This window comes from Euprymna scolopes, chromosome 38 (assembly GCF_053919585.1).
Source record: "Euprymna scolopes isolate OS-2025 chromosome 38, ASM5391958v1, whole genome shotgun sequence".
Lineage (NCBI taxonomy): Eukaryota > Metazoa > Mollusca > Cephalopoda > Sepiida > Sepiolidae > Euprymna > Euprymna scolopes.
This window is the reverse complement of record NC_136519.1, coordinates 25209657-25227491: the sequence shown is the minus strand read 5'-3', so window position 1 is coordinate 25227491 and position 17835 is coordinate 25209657. Positions and strand designations below refer to the sequence as shown.

Genomic DNA, 17835 nt, shown 5'->3' with positions numbered 1-17835 from the left:
GTCCACTAGATTCCGAAGCTGGTTTTGTACCCAGTCAAGGCAGGAAAGGTTACTCTTAGACACTCTTCCACAGATGTAGCAACAGTATTCCATCTTAGGATGTATTTAGTTCTCCTTTTTCTTCAAAGAACCATTCATGATTTTTCTTTTTTAACTCTAATGGTTTATGGCTTATCAAGATTAAAGCCCACTCAAGGAATAAAGATTAAAGAGATTGTCAGTTGGACAAGGAAATGAAAAAAAAAAAAAAATGGGTGGAGTCTGCAAAAGTAGTCATAGAAATTAATTATCCAAGAGGAAGTCTCAATTATTTGTTTACATCAGACTTGAAGATGACCATCTTGTAGTCATTTTTTTTTTGCATGGTGCAGAACTCAAATTACATATGCACCATTTGTTTATTTTCATCAGGATTTGACGTCCCCTGGAGACTTTTGCCGCTAAATGTGGGGAAGAAGAGGGGCAAATGCTGAACTTTTTTTTTTTATGCCTCGTTCACTGTGCACTCACGGGGGACCAAGCATGCTTCACTTGTTTACTCAGTAAGAAGCTTTGGAAGATGTCGGTGAAAAAAAAAAAAAAAAAAATCCCTAAAAGATAGGCATTTTATCATTTCTAGTTGCCACTTGCAAATGCAACTGTTTTACTTGCAACAAAGCCCTAGGTGACAGGTACCCTATAAGATCTAGTGGGTGCACATATATAAAAACACAAAAACATAACTAAAGCCACCAAAGGTGAGATCAAAGCTATCTTTATTTCATAACAAAAGTATATAACATAACAAAGAATAATAAAAAATATACAAAGCTATATTTCTATATGCATGTATATTAAAAAGTGTTTTTTTTTTTCAACAATAAATATTAAAAACGTAAAAGAAATTAGATGGAATAATTTACAAAGGGAAGATAATCAACACAAAGACTAGACATTTCTCAAGACATCCAAAAAAAAAAAAAATCTTTTTTTATTTTCTTGTTTTTATATTACTAGTTCGTCTATAGTGCTAATTTTAATGGTTTAATCTTTTTAATGAACTGCATTTTCAGAAAGGACCAACACCCTCATGATTTGAGTTGTGTTGGTTTGGCATGTTAGGGTTGCGGTAGGTGGGTGGGTGAGGGAGGAGGATAGTGCGCGTGGAGTGTTCAGTTACACATCTCATTTAAAATGGTAATAGCACACGCCTGCTGTGGTTGCGGAAATGGTAATGAAGGAGACCAAAAATATGGAACGGACTTTCCATTGAGCCTTGGAAGATCTTAAGAGCCTGTTGACACGCTGAACTTGTTCCTGAGTGTAATCAACGCTGCTGCTGTTGTCGATGACATACGTTGCCATTTGGCATTTCTTGTTGAGTTCGATCTGCGAATGGATGCGGACAAGAGCCTCCTGCTTGGTAAAATCGTCTCGACTGATGAGGCGTTCGATCTGCTGCGTCTTTGTGCTAAAAAGAGAAAATGACATTTTTATTTTTTTTAAAATAACAGAAAAAAGGCCCTATATATTGATTGTAGGTTCATTTAATTTTTTAAAACTTTAAATTAAAAATTTTTTTTTTTTAATCCTTTACACTTCGTTCGAGGTAACATAGCCAAGAAGATATGAGGACGAGGTCAGTGAGGATGAGAGTGGAATCACATCAAGCATTTATTTATGAAATACTAGCAGGCTGCCCAGCGTTGACTAGTCATAAAATATGCATAAATATTATATTTTAATTAATACAGAAACTAAGACAAATGCATGTGAATATTGTTTTTTTTAAAACAGTTCATTTCTTCTAAGTAAAAAAAAAAAAAAAAAAAAAAAAAAAAAAAAATACTCAAGCTGAGATTGAAACCAAAACCTAAAGACAGTGAGTCAAGTATAATAACCAGCTTGACACAATTTAAAAAGTGTTTTCAAACCTACTTATTCTTAACATACGTAATCTTTCATGTGACGAACGATCATGCATGCATATTCGTAAAGCAGTTGACAGATAAAACTCGATGACCCCCACTTACAAATTATTCAATTTTGACCCCTTACCAGCCCTTATTTCCATGGCAGGTGCTCGTCTGAGCTCCAATCCCCCCCCCCTCGCCAATCTTTCACGAGAAACACCCGTCTGGCTGAAACTACTGTCAATAATTTTCCCCACTCTTTATCTGTGCCTAAATCCAAATGTAGATTCCATGAACAAAGCTTCTTTCTTAGAACTGCACGCCAGTGGAACTCTCTACCACTTGCCTGTTTCCCACCTGACTACAACTTGGACGTCTTCAAGTCCAACATAAACAAACTCCTGACAAACCGCCCCCTTAAGTAAGACACTATCAAAACCCCCAATACTAATGATTACTACAATACTATCTCATTGATTACTGTACACGCAATAACCCTTATCCCTGAGTGGCCTTCGGGTTTTGATAAGTGATGACCCCCATGTAAAAAAAAAAAAAAAAAAAAAAAAAAAAAAAAAAAAAAAGTCTTTAGATCAAAAATTTGTTGAGTATATAGGTTGAAAATTGTCCTCACACACACACACACACAAACACACTCTTATATATAGATTAGACTTTTTGTAGTTACAGATAACCTATTATTGGATTAATTAGGTTTCAAAGACCTCAGAAGTAAGCCAATACGAAAGTGACGAATTCTGGTGTACACAGGTCTCTTCTGGTTGACCTGCACACACACACACACACACACACACACTTTAACATATGGATAATAAACTGGAGGTATTTGTTTTTTTTTTGATTTGCAATATAACTAAAGATTTATTTTGAGAAAAAAAAAAAAAAAAAAGTGGGGGGGGGATATTAAATATTTATTCTTTTTAATTTAGAAAACATTTTAACAAACAAGCAAATCATTGTGTTCATATTTGTCTAAATATAAGATTCTATTTTTCAGGTTGTGTTCTCTTTCAGTGCACTAAATTCTCATTTTCATATTATGAGGCGTCTTCAATAAGTTTCCAGACGTTTTTGTACAAACATTTAAAATTGTTGTAGACTCTTGAAAATTCAGTATGCTATTTCTATACATTTTATGAGATGACCGACCAATTTTTATGATTTCAGGTTCAAATCCACAGCTACAACAGGAATCGGAATACACCCTACTAAAGCCTGATTGTTACTGGTGGTGAATTTCAAAAATGCAATCTGGACGCGAGGACACTTTAGAAGAACGATATGCAATAAAATTCTGTTTTAAAATTGGAAAAAAATGTCACAGAAAAGTATGGAATGCTTCAGACTACTTTTTGGCTGAGCATCAGTTTTTGAGTGGCATAAGAGATTCAAGGAAGGCAGGGAGTCTGTGAGAGATGATGAGAAGTGTGGGAGGAGTAAAGAGTAAGTCAGAACACCAGAGTTGATTGGCCAAATAAAGAATTTCATGGATAATGGCCGTTATGAGTCTATAGAGATAAGTGCAGTTTGATGTCAGTGTAGTAACTGTACACAATTATTTTCAAGGAACTGAAGTTGTAGAAGATTTGCGCAAAGTCTGTCCCAAGGGTACAATCCACAACTCCATCCTTGTCACCGACTATCTGACCAACATCAGCATCAAAACACTTCCTCATCATCTCTATAGTCTAAACTTGTGACTTTTGGTTATTCTCTGAGCTCAATGAAAACTTTAGAGGCTGTCGTTATGAGACAGTTGAGGAGATGCTACAATGTAAGAGGCTACTGTTAATATTTATACAAGACATCCCAAGTGGGAAGGTGTGCAAGATGTTTGTTCACATTACATTTAAATTTCTGAATTTCGGTATCATTCAGAGAACAGGAAAAAAAAAAATTCCAGAAGGTTAGTAGTTTGAGGGAAAAAAGTTATTAGAATATAAAACATTTTGGCACCTGCGGATCTCGCCAGTAAAGGCATGGGATTTTATTGATTGTTTATTTACGTTGAAGGGGTACGAGTGCAGCAAATTTGTTGAAGCATACTATACATGTTCATTTGCAGGAATCTAAGGTGAAATGAGTCTTTTCCAAATCTAAAATAGTGGAAGAAGCATAGGATAATGTGGCATTTTAGCTTCATTTAAATAACCAAAATGTTTTTTTGTAAAAGTAAGAAAAATTAAAAGGAAAGCAATTGGAAAGTGTGAGAAAAAAAAAAAAAAAATCATAATTTAATGAAACAACTAATCTTGATTTTCTACCCATACCCTGAAAAAAAAAATAAATAAATAAATAAAATAAAAAATAAAATAAAAAATAAAAAATAAAATAAAAAATAAAATAAAATAAAAAATAAAATAAAATAAAAAATAAAATAAAAAATAAAATAAAATAAAAAATAAAATAAAAAATAAAATAAAATAAAAAATAAAATAAAATAAAAAATAAAATAAAATAAAAAATAAAATAAAATAAAAAATAAAATAAAATAAAATAAAAAATAAAATAAAAAATAAAATAAAATAAAAAATAAAATAAAATAAAAAATAAAATAAAATAAAAAATAAAATAAAATAAAAAATAAAATAAAATAAAAAATAAAATAAAATAAAAAATAAAATAAAATAAAAAATAAAAAATAAAATAAAATAAAATAAAAAATAAAATAAAATAAAAAATAAAATAAAATAAAATAAAAAATAAAATAAAAAATAAAAAAATAAATAAAATAAAAAATAAATAAAATAAAAAATAAATAAAATAAAAAATAAATAAAATAAAAAATAAATAAAATAAAAAATAAATAAAATAAAAAATAAATAAAATAAAAAATAAATAAAATAAAAAATAAATAAAATAAAAAATAAATAAAATAAAAAATAAATAAAATAAAAAATAAATAAAATAAAAAATAAATAAAATAAAAAAATAAAATAAAAAATAAATAAAAAAAATAAATAAAAAAAATAAATAAAATAAAAAATAAATAAAATAAAAAAATAAAATAAAAAAATAAAATAAAAAATAAATAAAATAAAAAATAAATAAAATTCCATAATTCTAATTTTAAGTGACAACCTCTCAAAAGGCTTGCTTAACTATTATTAACCCTAACTTTGATTAGCAAGTCCCTCAAGCAAAATCATTGTAAAACCAATCACACGTTATCACCTTAAAAAAGCCCTCACCACCATCACTAAAAAAATGCAAAGAATTTATATCTGGCAGGAAAAAAAAAAAAAAAAAAAAAAAAAAAATGGTTAACTGTCCTAAAATGTTAAATTCATGTACGAAACTGATCTCTTCAGTTAAATTCTAAAATTATTTTCCTTCTTTCCAACTAATTTTTCTGGATATTCTTACATAATCAGTAAAAAAAAAAAAAAAAAAAAAAAGATAAAAATGTAGAATCTCCTGTTTATGTGGAGAGTAGGGAAGAGATTTAATGCAGTGCATTAATTTATGTAATTTTTATTTTCATGGCAAGTGCTCCACTGAGCTTCAATCTATGCCCCCCCCCCGCCAAACTTTCACAAGAAACACCCGCCTAGCAGAAAACACTATCAATAAATTCCCCCACTCTTTATCTGTGCCTAAACCTAAATGTAGATTCCATGAACAAAGCTTCTTTCTTAGAACTGCACGCCTGTGGAACTGTCTTCTGTTTTCTTGCTTTCCAGCTGACTACAATATGGTTGTCTCCAGGTCTAATGTAAATAAGTTTTTGATGAATCGTTCCATATAAGTTAACAAATTTACCGAATTTCCATTACTAACGATTACTTTATTGCCCACTTGTCTACTGTACATTCTCTTTAACACTTATCCTCAAGTGGCCTCTTGGCCTTGATAAGTGGTGATGCCTTTGTATGAAAAAAAAAAAAAAAAATCCACTAATATACTTCTAATTTTATTTTTGATTTTAATTTTGTTAAATTCTATTAAAATTAGCTTGTGGAATAAAATTTGAAAAAAATATGTCTGATCCAAGAAATAATAAAAAAACAAATAAAACAAGGAAAAACATGTTGTTAGCAAGAGAAAGATCCTAAAGTAGGTTCAACTTGGACGTCTTCAAGTTCAACATAAACAAACTCCTTACAAACCGCCCCCTTAAGACACTATCAAAACCCCCAATACTAATGATTACTACAATACTATCTCATTGATTACTGTACTTGATAAGTGGTGATCCCCATGTAAAAAATATGAGAAGGAGACAAGTTTTATTTCAAAGTCTTTTACCTCCCTCTATCCGCATCATATCTCGTTTGCTACAGACAAGAAGAGAAAGAGAAAGAGAAAAAACAGGAAACGAAGAAAATAGTGGGAGACTGAGCAAGAAAGAAAAAAAGAGAAAATTAAGCCAAATGACAAAGTTGTAAAGTTCTAACAATGGACTAAAATCAGTCTTATAAATTTTTTTTTTTTTTACTTTTTTAAAGAGTCAGATTGAAGAGGGATTGCATGTTTTTTTTCAGTTACAAAAAAAAAAAAAAAAAAATTGGAGAGCTATTCCCGTTTATTCCAAATTTTATTTTACAAAAATATAAAAACAGGAAACTATTGTTTTTAGTTTGAAAAGTATTAATGACTCCAACATCACTGACAAAACATTTTTATGCATTAAACAAGTACATGAAACAAATTCTTTGTTAATGTTGACAAATGCTATGCATCTACTTATACCTAGAACTGTTCATATTAGTTTCTAAAAAAAAAAAAAAAAAAAAAAAAAAAAAAAAAAAAAAAAAAAAAAAAAAAAAAAAATCCAAATCGTTTTAAGTTCATGTCCTAGCCACATTAATTAAATTTAAATATTTCAATTTCAAAGAAAGAAAACTTGTCATCTTTGACTGAAAATTGTTTGTTTAAAAAGTGAGAAAAAGAAAAAAAGAGGATAAATAGTGGAGAAGGGGGGGGGCAGGTGTTGTTGCAAAAAAAAAAAAAAAAAAAAAAAAAAAAAAAATCAGCTTTCTTTTTCTGTAAGAAAAAAAAAATCCATCATTATAAAAAAGTCTGGAAATTCAGAAAAAAAAAAAAAAAAAGGCAACTGCAGCAAACAGTGTCAAAAAAAAAAAAAAAAAAAAAAAAAATTCTATATTTTTTTTTTTTTCTTTTCTAAAAGACTGCTTTCTTCTTGGGAAAGCAACCATTTACTAAGTTGCCAGACAAAGATTTCTGGTTTTAACGAACCATTTGTCTGAAACATTCGCATGTCCAGTGTTGTGACCATGTAAATTTGCTTATATTAATAAATTTTAATATATATATATATATATATATTGCACACTTAATTCAATGCTCAAATTCTATTATTCATGGAGATAATTACAATGGAATGGTATATCCACCCAATTTCGGATATACTTTGTCAACACAGCAACCAACACACAATCAACGCAACAATGAATAAAGCTGCCTGGTATACTTTTCGAAATTTCAATAAGGAGCAGTATGCTTTTGCTATATGGGAATATCACTTTCTCCCATGGGCCTATTTTCTGATTTATAACCCCGAAAATGACATTGGACTCCTTCCAATAATGGACTACCAACTTCTCTTTTCATATAATTTTCTCCATATAATTATCCACAACCACTCAAAAAAACTAATTTCAATAATTGTGCTGAAAAGCAAAATAGCGTCCATTCGCAGCTGAACATTTTGCTAACTGCATTTCATTTCCTCTGATGATATGAGCCATTGTTGAAAATCCATGGATTAAGGAAATTAAAATAACCCCTTCTATATATTCCTTTGTCAAGCAATAAATTCTTAAATCGAATATGTCTCTATATGTTGTTTTTTCAGAATTTAAAATTGAACCACGAAACATATATTGCTCTATTCTTAAATATTGAGCTTTTCCTTTTTGGCTAGGATCTCCTTGAAAGTATTACTTCAAGTAATATCTATCAGGATCTTTCATCTGAATTTCTATCAGTGTCTTATCTCGCTTAATATATAAGAAATTAATAAATAATTCATGAAGTAGAAAATTTTTATAATACTAAAAACAAATTTGAAACAATAACATTTTTATTTATTATTTTATGCAAAAAATAATTAAGTATTATAAGTGAATATTTTTATCTGACACTGTTTGCTGCCAACTTCGAGTCGCCTGTTCCGATTCACCAAAAGTCTGCCATCAAAAAGATTAAAAAGCAAAAATTAAAAAAGAAATTACTTACCAATCAACAACGATGGTGTATTTCATGTATGACAACATTGATCCGCACTCAAATAACAAAGGGATGTCAAGAATCACAAACTGATAACCTGAAAATTTTAATTAAAAAAAAAAAAAAAAAAAAAAAACTGGTATTAAATCAGCATTGAAAAAATTCAAACAAATAGTATAGTGTATTAACTAAAATCTACCCAGTGTTGCTGACAAATCATTTGTCATTCTAGTTTAATTTTTGTTTTTAAATAATGTCAAGTTATGAAGATAAAAAAATAAAAGCTCAAAATGTAAGAGAGCTAACTCCTGTTTTTGTTTTTACCTTATATTGCAAACAGGAGTTATGTCCCTTATAGTTTGAGCTTTTTTTTTAGCGTCATTATTTAAGACCAGACTTTTTTGTCCTTTAAAAACATGCAAAAGTTATAACTCGTTGATTTAGAATGAGTGTTTAACGCAGAATTGATGGTTGAATACTCACTGTTGCATTAAATATTAATCCTAATTAATTTTTAACTGCAAAACATGGAGTCAGTTAAGGGTGACCTAAGACAGTTGAGATTACGACAAAGCCTTGAACAAAACCGTCCAAACCATATTAGCATGGAAATGGACGTTAAACAATGATTATGTGTGTATATATGTATATTTGCGTTTATATATATATATATATATATATATATATATATATATATATATATGCCAATGACCATCTTGTGTATGTTTATGTATGTATATGTATTATGTATGTATGTGGGTTGTATGTATGTGTATATATATGTGCATGTATATATATATATATGCATGTATACCAGTGACCGTCTTCAGTGTCATGTCTGCTTGAGCGTGTGAATTTCGCCAGCAGGACTAAAGTCATTTTCGGCTCATGGACTTTCAGTACCTGAGGGAGTGGCACTCGTCTGACAAGACGTTGCGATCATCATATATATATATATTACATACATATCCATATAATTATAAAAGTCTGTGGACCGTGCGCCCTTGCTTAAATCTTTGTCCACAAAAAACTATATATATATATATATATATATATATATATATTTCTTATATGCTCTTTCTTCTATCCCCTCCTTCATAGTTTTTTTTTGTCCTTCCCTTTTCTCTTTTTTTAACAATCTACATTATCAATTTTGGCTTCAATTCTAGCTGGTGGCACTGAAATTTTTTTTTTTTTTTTTAACTTTTGAACTCCTTATATTTGGGTACAATCTATATATCTATAAAAGTGAAAAATGTGTGTGTACACATTTCCCTACTAAAAAACTTTGTCAATTTTCGGTCTAGAGACTAGAGATTTGACATAAGGAATGTTGAGATTTGGGTAAATCTTTTTATCGTTTTTTGGACAGAAATTTGGCTGTCAAGGGATTAAAGTTCAACAATTTGACCTTTGGAAACTCTACCAAACACCAAAGTCCTCTGCCAATTTTCGGTCTAAACACTTGAAATTTTAGATGTAGGTTACTTGGACATAGATCAAACTTTCTAATTTGATCTGAGCCCCCAAAAATAAATGTTATGGGGTCAAAATTAGGGTCAAAGTTTAAAAAATTTAACCTCTGCGGTCTACCAAATTACTCAGCAAATTTCTGGTCTAAACATTTAAAATTTTACATAACGGGTATTCAGAGATAGGGCAAGCTTTTTAATCGGTTTGGGTTGAAAATTTGAGCTGCCAAGGGGTCAAAGTTCAAAAGATTTGACCTTTGCGGCATCTAGCAAATTACTCAGCCAATTTTAGGTTTAAACATTTGAAATTTATACATAACAGGTATTCAAACGTGTGGTAAGCATTTTAATTAGTTTTGGGGCAAAAATTTGGCTGCCAAACAAAGGTCAAAATTGAGAATTGACCTTTGCAGATTCTACTAAATTCCTCAGTTAATTTTGGGTCTAAAGACTTGAAATTTTAGATGTAGGTAACTTGGACATGGGTAAAACTTTGTATTATAATTTGGGACAAAAATAATAAATGTTAAGGTCAAAATTGGGATCAAAATTAAAAAAAAAAAAATTGACTTCAAATTTTGGTCTAAACATTTGAAATCTTACATAAAGTGTATTCACACGTAGAGCAAATTATGAACAGTACATAGTGTAACGTGATCAACCTGAGGGAGCAATTTGCCCCTCATTGGGGAACTTTAGACCCCCCCCCCCAGGGGCCTGAGGAAGGCCGGATAACTATGCTAAGATAGCTTTAATCGATCCCGGGTAACAGCAGATATCCTGAAGATTTAAAATAGAAGATATGAATATATATTTTATTTCATTATTAAAATAGATATATTTGCTTATTGTTTGGAAGTCAGAGAGATATATTTTGCATTTAAAATTGATGACAGGAAACTTAGAACAATAACATAACATTGTCTGGCCTCGACGAACTCAGAGCCAGATGTCGGACTGATGAGAATTTAATATATCTGTAAATGTCAGATTGCAAAATTAGTGATATGATGGCCGAATTGCACACCTGCAAAATTTGGGGTTTCCCCAATTTTGATTGGCTTGGAGATTTTACACCCCGACCACACACCTTACTATATAGTGCTAGCGCAGCACGAATTTCGCCAGAGTTTTTCGAGGCAGTTTCTAGCGAGAGTTTGTGCCACACTGTTCCCTGAAGATGTGACCCCTCCTCCAAAACCCGTCTGACGCTGTCTGAAGAGAAGAACGATTTGAGACTTAAAAACTTACTAAGAACTGAACCTATCTGTAAAAAGACCTGTAGTATATTTGTGAAGTAGAATACACTTCACGTGTTTGTTTTTCTTTTGTCTGCGGCTTCGATATCTGCTTTCAGCATACAGGATTCAATGTAACAACCCTCTGAGATGAACCAGACGATCCGAGCAAAGTTTCCAAGACAAAGGGATCCTAACGAACTTCATAAGGAGGGGTGTTACAGTTTGGTTGCCGGTGATCAGGATGACCTTGGGTTACCACGGAAGGAAAAAAAAAAATGGGAGACTCATAATTTGACATATAGAAGAAATCCGAGTCGATAATATAAGGACCGTAAATTATTCATGGCTCTGAAAATCGTAATTAAAAAGTCCCACTCAATGACACAAATCATATTGGATTAAAGTTAGTAAATAATAGTCGATGTGAATTTGTTTTATTCGTAGAAAGAAAGTAAAGTGATAAAAAATTATAAGTATTTAAAATGTTTATACACTTGTTTTTGATTAGCAGGCGATAATGAAAAATTTAACGAGTTGTGTGTATGTGAGTTTGTAAGTGTCTGCGAGGGTATGCTATGACTGTACATGCTTAGGTTGAAATAGCCACGTCAAGCCTGACAGAGGGGTGAAGGGGGGGGGGGGCTGAGGCAAAAATAGATGTTTGCTCAGTCGTGGATTTTGGCTCAACTGTTTATTCATAAAACATGGAGGCGATCAAAACAGCAAATTTTATAAATTCGGAGAAATGCATCGGATTTGCATTTTTTTTTTTAAAATTTTCTTCCTTTGAAGATTGTAACGCTGGGTATAGGGCAACCAAACCAGCTGCCAACATTGCCCTGCTTTTTATTGAAACCAACCGAGAGCTCTTTTTAGTATCCTCGTTGTTCCCTTAAGTGCAATTGTCTGGATCACTTTTGCACTTGATTCATCAGGAATATAAATTAGGTAGGACTTCAGGTTCTTCTTCATAAGCCCTGTAGCACCTATGATAACTGATATGATTGATATCTCCCTAAGATTCCAGTTTCTTTTTATATCATACATAAGACATTTGTGCTTAATAAATTTAGATGAGTGTATTCGCAGACATAAATATGGCTTCAATCCTGAATGGGATTACCACTCATCGGATTTTTATCCGTTTTTTTTTAATGAAAAGTGACCGCGTCTTAATTTGCATCTGTCACCTTTTCGTTTCCTACCAGTCAAGTTTTTAGTTTGAGTGTCGCACACGCCACCCTTGGACGTTTGTTTCCATGACTGATGTCACAACTTATTAGTAACTAAGATCTCCTGAAGTTAAAAACCAAATTGAATTTGTTCCAAAGGTTCGAATTCCCTATATATCAAGTTTGTAGACCAAAAATTAATAGAGTAGTTTGGTATAGACTGTCCTGCACGCACACGGATACTTTTATAGGTATATAGATAGTATTGTTCGTCAGGGAGTTATTTCCCTTAAGTCTATGTCTGATACCAACGTAAGAGGGTGCTGTAAACATTTTTTTTTCTTTTATTAAGCCATGGTCATAAAACCGTTAGCAATAAACAGAGGCTACTAAACTAATTAGGGAATGCATAAAACTTAGGAACATTATGATAGCCAATACAGAACTCTGAAAATGTGACAGTGATACATGTTCATTCACACAATTCTAAGGCAGCACGTTCAGGACTGCAGAAGATAATGCAGAAAGAAATCGCCGGTGCGTCTCTGAGCAAAGACCAGTATAATTATGCAGGTCTAATGTGAATGTATATCGTCACAGATTTGGTCTGTTCAGTCGCAGCACAGGACGGTATTTAAGCATTACAGTGGGGCAACAACCACGAAATAACCTTTAAGCAACAGAAGCAATTGTCACATTCCGGCGAGTAGACAGCAGATCTAATCCAAGCACATTTCTAGAGGAAACAAAGTAGTGGCATGGATATGAAGTATATATCTGATGGTACAATGCTGTAGATGTTCAAGAAAATCAGAGAACACCTTGCCAACTCCAGCAGACACTAGAGACCCGTATTTCAAGTGGGGACGAATCATTGCCTTGTAAAGCCTAGTCAGCAAATGCCATTCTTGAGGAATTTGGTAGCTCAGGATACGCTACATGTAACGCTCCTTATGAACCCTTTGGATATATGAGGCAAGTGGTCATCAAAATAGAGATTTTGAGATATTATTACTCCGGATAGTTATGACATTTCGAGAATGGCACAAATGTGTCTTGAAACCAAATCCCACGGACAGGAACAGGAGAGATATATCTAGAGGACAATAGTACAACTGTTTTTGCTGCCTCAGTCCCTTGTCCACTCAGATGCAAAAAACAAACAGCGAATGCAGGTATGTCGAAGTGATGTAAGTAAATTACCTTTGAAGAAAAGTTTGATGACTCTCCAGATTATCTGATTGCGGATCAGAGGGTGGATGATGGAATTGAGTAGCTGCCGTTTCTCTGGTTCATTAAAGATGACTTTGGCAACATATTTCCTATCAAGTTCCCCTGTTGACAAAAACACTTCACTGCCGAAATGTCTTTTAATTCGTTTCCAGCCAGTCGTACCTGGTTTCACAACTGTAAAAAAAAAAAAAAAAAAAAAAAAAAAAATTAAATTAAAAAAAATAAATAAATAAACATACGAAAATCAAAGACAAAATAAACAAATAAAAAGTAGCAGGGTGCGAGTGAAACAGTCCCACTTGGGAGTGATTTTTCAAAGTGGCGACTAGAAATAATAAAACGCTTATCTTTTAGCAATTATATTTCTTTCACCGACACTCTTGCAAAGCTCACTACTGAATGGAAAATATTTTTTGAATTTTTTTAAAAAATAAAATGAACAAAGTTAAATTATTTAAACAATAAAAGTTTAATAGAACAATATACTCTTTTTTTTTAACGAAGGCTGTTTAAAAAACATCTAAAGAAATCAGAATGTTTATACCTTCAAGTATCAATATAAATTTTTTTTTATATATTTAGAATTATACTTATTAAAAAAATGCAGAAAAATGTTGATGTACATACTCGTCACGGAACGAAGTTGTCATATTCTAAAAATCACACGAGTTTGGCTAGTAACTTTTCTATTTGGTTAGTAAGCGAAAATAGTTGTCAAACGTCAACCAAAGATAAATTTGTCAGTAGAGCCTTGAGTAGACCATAAGGAAGCATTTGTAGGTTAATTAATAGCAATACACGTGAAAAAATTTAAATGGCTTAAAATATTTCAGTATTGTATATATAGAAAGAGCTTGATAAGCTAAGAAAGAATCTTTTTAAATTTTTTAAATCCAATTAAAATCAAGGAAGTTATGACTAATTTTATGCCCTGCATGTTTGGATATTTTCCTCTCTTTAAGACCATATGCATTTTGTCACATTTTTTTGCACTACTTTTTCAGTAAAAATGCTATATCTTTGTTAAAACACAAGACTAAGCAATGAAATTTGCCATAGAATTGCATTTTTGTGCAAGGAATCTGAATATGCTACTGAAAATCTCCAGAAATGAGTGGTTTCTAACTAATCTGCAGTAAATGCACATAAATATGCGGTAATTGCTTAAAAATGCCATGTATTCATAATAAAAAAAAAAAAAAAGTTAGAACTCAAAGTTTAGTTGTAATACATTTTTTTGTGCCAAAAACTGAAATCGAAATCTAGGATTGGTTAAAAATTAATATATTGCAATATTTCTTTGGTATTATTGTAGATTAATACCTTCTGTTACCCCTCCCCATCTGACCACCTTTCCAAAATATGATTCTACCTTTATAGACAATTGCATGTGAACAACTTGAAAAACTTTAATAAAAGATAAACAAAAATTATTTTAGAATTTAATGTAAAATGATTTCCCATTTTGAATCACTCAAGCGTTTTAGGGCAGTTACCCCTTTTCCTATGATAGATAAATCCTGAGTGTTTTTTTTGTTTGTTTTCTAAAAGGCGATTATGCGTGGTCTTAAGAGGGTCTTCGTGCAATTATGAGAAGATGGAGAGGTTGCCATTCTGACTTTGGGTTAATGATAGGGCTAAGGAAAATTATGTGTGAACATCCTGAAGACTTGATAGAAACAAAACAAAAACAATTTTAGAATTTAGAGTGGGGGTTGGTTTCACATACATGTAAAATAATTCACCATTTCAAGACAATCCTAGCGTTTTAGGACAGTTGACTAATTTATATTTTTATGGGAGATTAACCATGTGCACTTTTCTTTAAACGTTTTTTGTGTTTTTTTTTTTTTTTTACGCTTATATGAGCTCACAGAGGAAGTTTTAGTGGGGAGCTCTGCTACTTGTACTTAGCGTTATTGTTAAGGCTAAAGGTTTTAGGAGGAGGCTTGCCACTCATACCTAGGATTAGACATAGAATTAAGCGAGTTTTTTATTTTTAAGAAGGTTTTTGATACTCATTGTGAAACTTTACAAGAATTATGACAAACAGACAAAAATAAATGTTATTTAAAAAAGTGACGTCCTCTAACAGAAAACTTGATGCTTGGAAAAATATCAAGTATTTAAATTCTATTTAAATATTTTTTTTATATTTAAATAGAATTTAAATACTTGATATTTTTCCAAGCATCAAGTTTTTGCTAAAGCTGACAAATTGTTAAAAATTTTGAATTAATGTTATTTTGATTTTTAATTACATTTCATGTCTTTTCCTACCGTTGTTATTTTTTAACTGAGCACCTCCTACAAATATTTAAATATTGATTATTTATTTTATTTTTTAATAATCGGGTAGATTAGTTTAATAATTCACCGGAAACATTTTTTAAGGGACGAAAATTAGAAGTGTGTTACCGTTCGTACACGTGAACCAAAACAATCATATTTCACATTTTCACTTGTTAAAATATTTTAAAATTTACTACTACCCAATTTTTAAAAATTGGTGTATGGTTGATAACAAAATAGCTCTAACTAAACATGCAAGAAATTTTTTTTTATAACCAAATTTTCAATTAAAAAAAAAAAAAAAAAAAATAAAAAAAAATCGATTTGGAATAAAAATAAACAACAAAAACAAAATGTCTGTTTACGCCATGTTATCGCTGCTGCTATCATTAATACTACAGAAGTCTTGATTCAAATTCATAACGATTTTTTTCGGATATTATGTTTTTAAATTACTACGTACCACTAGAGAAAACACTGTCCAATCATCTTTTTAACGAATAAACATAGTAAAAAGATTTTTTTATTTAATAGTGAGTGTCCAAAGAAAATTTTTCAAAATTTTCAATACTCATCATTTTTAAATCTTTTTTTAACACACAAAAAACCCCCCAAAAAACGAGTGGTTAAATGAATTTCAGACACTCGAAATTAAAAATGACATCTCTTTTGGCTAATTTCCAAATTTCATTAAAAAATTCTTCACAGAAATATGGTACGAATGTTGATAAATTAGTGGGTGGGGTTGGGTGGTCGTTACAAAATCTTACCGAAAATGCCGTTTTATGATGTTCACATTTTTTATCACTTTATTTGCTTAAAACTCTAAAAATATATAATGTATATTATTTACTAATTCATTTGAAAGTATATTCATTTCTGAACAAAACAGTGGTATTTTGAAGACTTAAAGTGCTTTGGTTTTTAAAATATAACTATTTAAGCAGAAACCCCTTGAAATCTGATTATCCAAAGCGTTTTAACAGCCATGTGTATTGCTATAATTAATAACTATAATATATAATAACTATTTAATAATTATATAGAAATCAGTGTTTACCAAGGCTGTATTTGCCCAGAGGAGAAGGAGGTCTGGGACTCTCAGAGATCAATCATCAACATAGAGCAATTATTGTGAGCACCGGTCAGTATCCGAGAAGCTCCCAGAATGACACCCTCTCAATAGTATACGAACATCAGTCACCCAGCTGGCTAAACATTTTGGTCAGAGCCGTCTCTCAGATGAGGACGAAACAACAAACAAGTGTGCCACAGAAATAGCAAGAAAGAGCCGGCAGAAACATACAGAGACCTTTCAACAGATGAACCTTAAAGAATGGGACCAACATCAGCGTGCAAAGTATTTTGGGGGGGAACTTTCTCAGGAATACATAGATAAAGATTCCTTGGACTGGCTCAAAAGGGGAGCCCTTCACCACGATCAGGAAAGGGTCATAATGGCTGCTCAAGACCAGGGATTGATGACCAATGCATTAAAAAAAATGGCAGGTATCAGTAATGACAATAAATGCAGGTTCTGCCATACAGAATTGGAAAGTGCTGGTCATCTGATATCAAGTTGCAAAGTTCTTCTAGGGGACGGCTTCTATACAGCGAGACATGATGAAGTATGCAAGTACCTCCACTGGACCAGTGTAGCAGCAAGTCCTGGGAACCTCAACCTGAACGAACAGTTGAAAATGATTTATATACCATACATTACAACCATGTAATCCCTACAGCCACCTACCTTGAAAATGCTGCTGTCAAACCCGACATAGTTATATGGAATAAGTCAGAGAGAGTTGCAACCTTTATTGAAGTGAGTGTTCCTAATGATGGCGATCTGAACAGAGCTGAAAGAGAGAAACAGACCAAATACCAAGGTCCCATGTATATGAAAAGAAACTGGAATCTTAAGGAGATATCAATCATACCAGTTAATATAGGTGCCACAGGGCTTATGAAGAAGAACCTGAAGTCCTACCTAACTAATATTCCTGGTGAACCAAGTGCAAAAGACATCCAGACAATTTTACTTAAGGGAACTGCGAGGATACTAAAAAGGTCTCAGTTGGTTTCAATAAAAAGCGGGGCAATGTTGAGAGCTGGTTTGGCTGCCCCATACCCAGCATTACAATCTTCAAAGGAAGAAAAAAAAAACAAAAAAACTTATGATAGTTAATTATGAATTAAATAAAAGAAAACAGGAAACCGCATCAGAAAACAGACAAGGGGAGGCAACTCTTCAAACAAGTTAAAAAAATTTACACAGCTTTTTGGATTTCATTTTCATTTGTTGATATCGCAAAAACAAGCT

The 17835-nt window shown here is 31.6% G+C and overlaps 1 protein-coding gene across 1 annotated transcript in view; it reads right to left on the bottom strand.

Annotated features, from left to right (window-relative positions):
• Positions 1–738: 738 nt before the first annotated feature.
• Positions 739–17835, bottom strand: part of LOC145263099 (dephospho-CoA kinase domain-containing protein-like) — a 41204-nt gene continuing 24107 nt past the window's right edge. The window contains exons 2-4 of the mRNA XM_080120025.1: positions 13194–13397; positions 8115–8202; positions 739–1450 (exon numbers count right to left, since the gene is read on the bottom strand). Coding sequence (XP_079976151.1) covers positions 1165–1450; positions 8115–8202; positions 13194–13397 — 578 coding nt within the window. The 3' untranslated portion in view covers positions 739–1164. The remainder of the gene's footprint in view (positions 1451–8114; positions 8203–13193; positions 13398–17835) is intronic.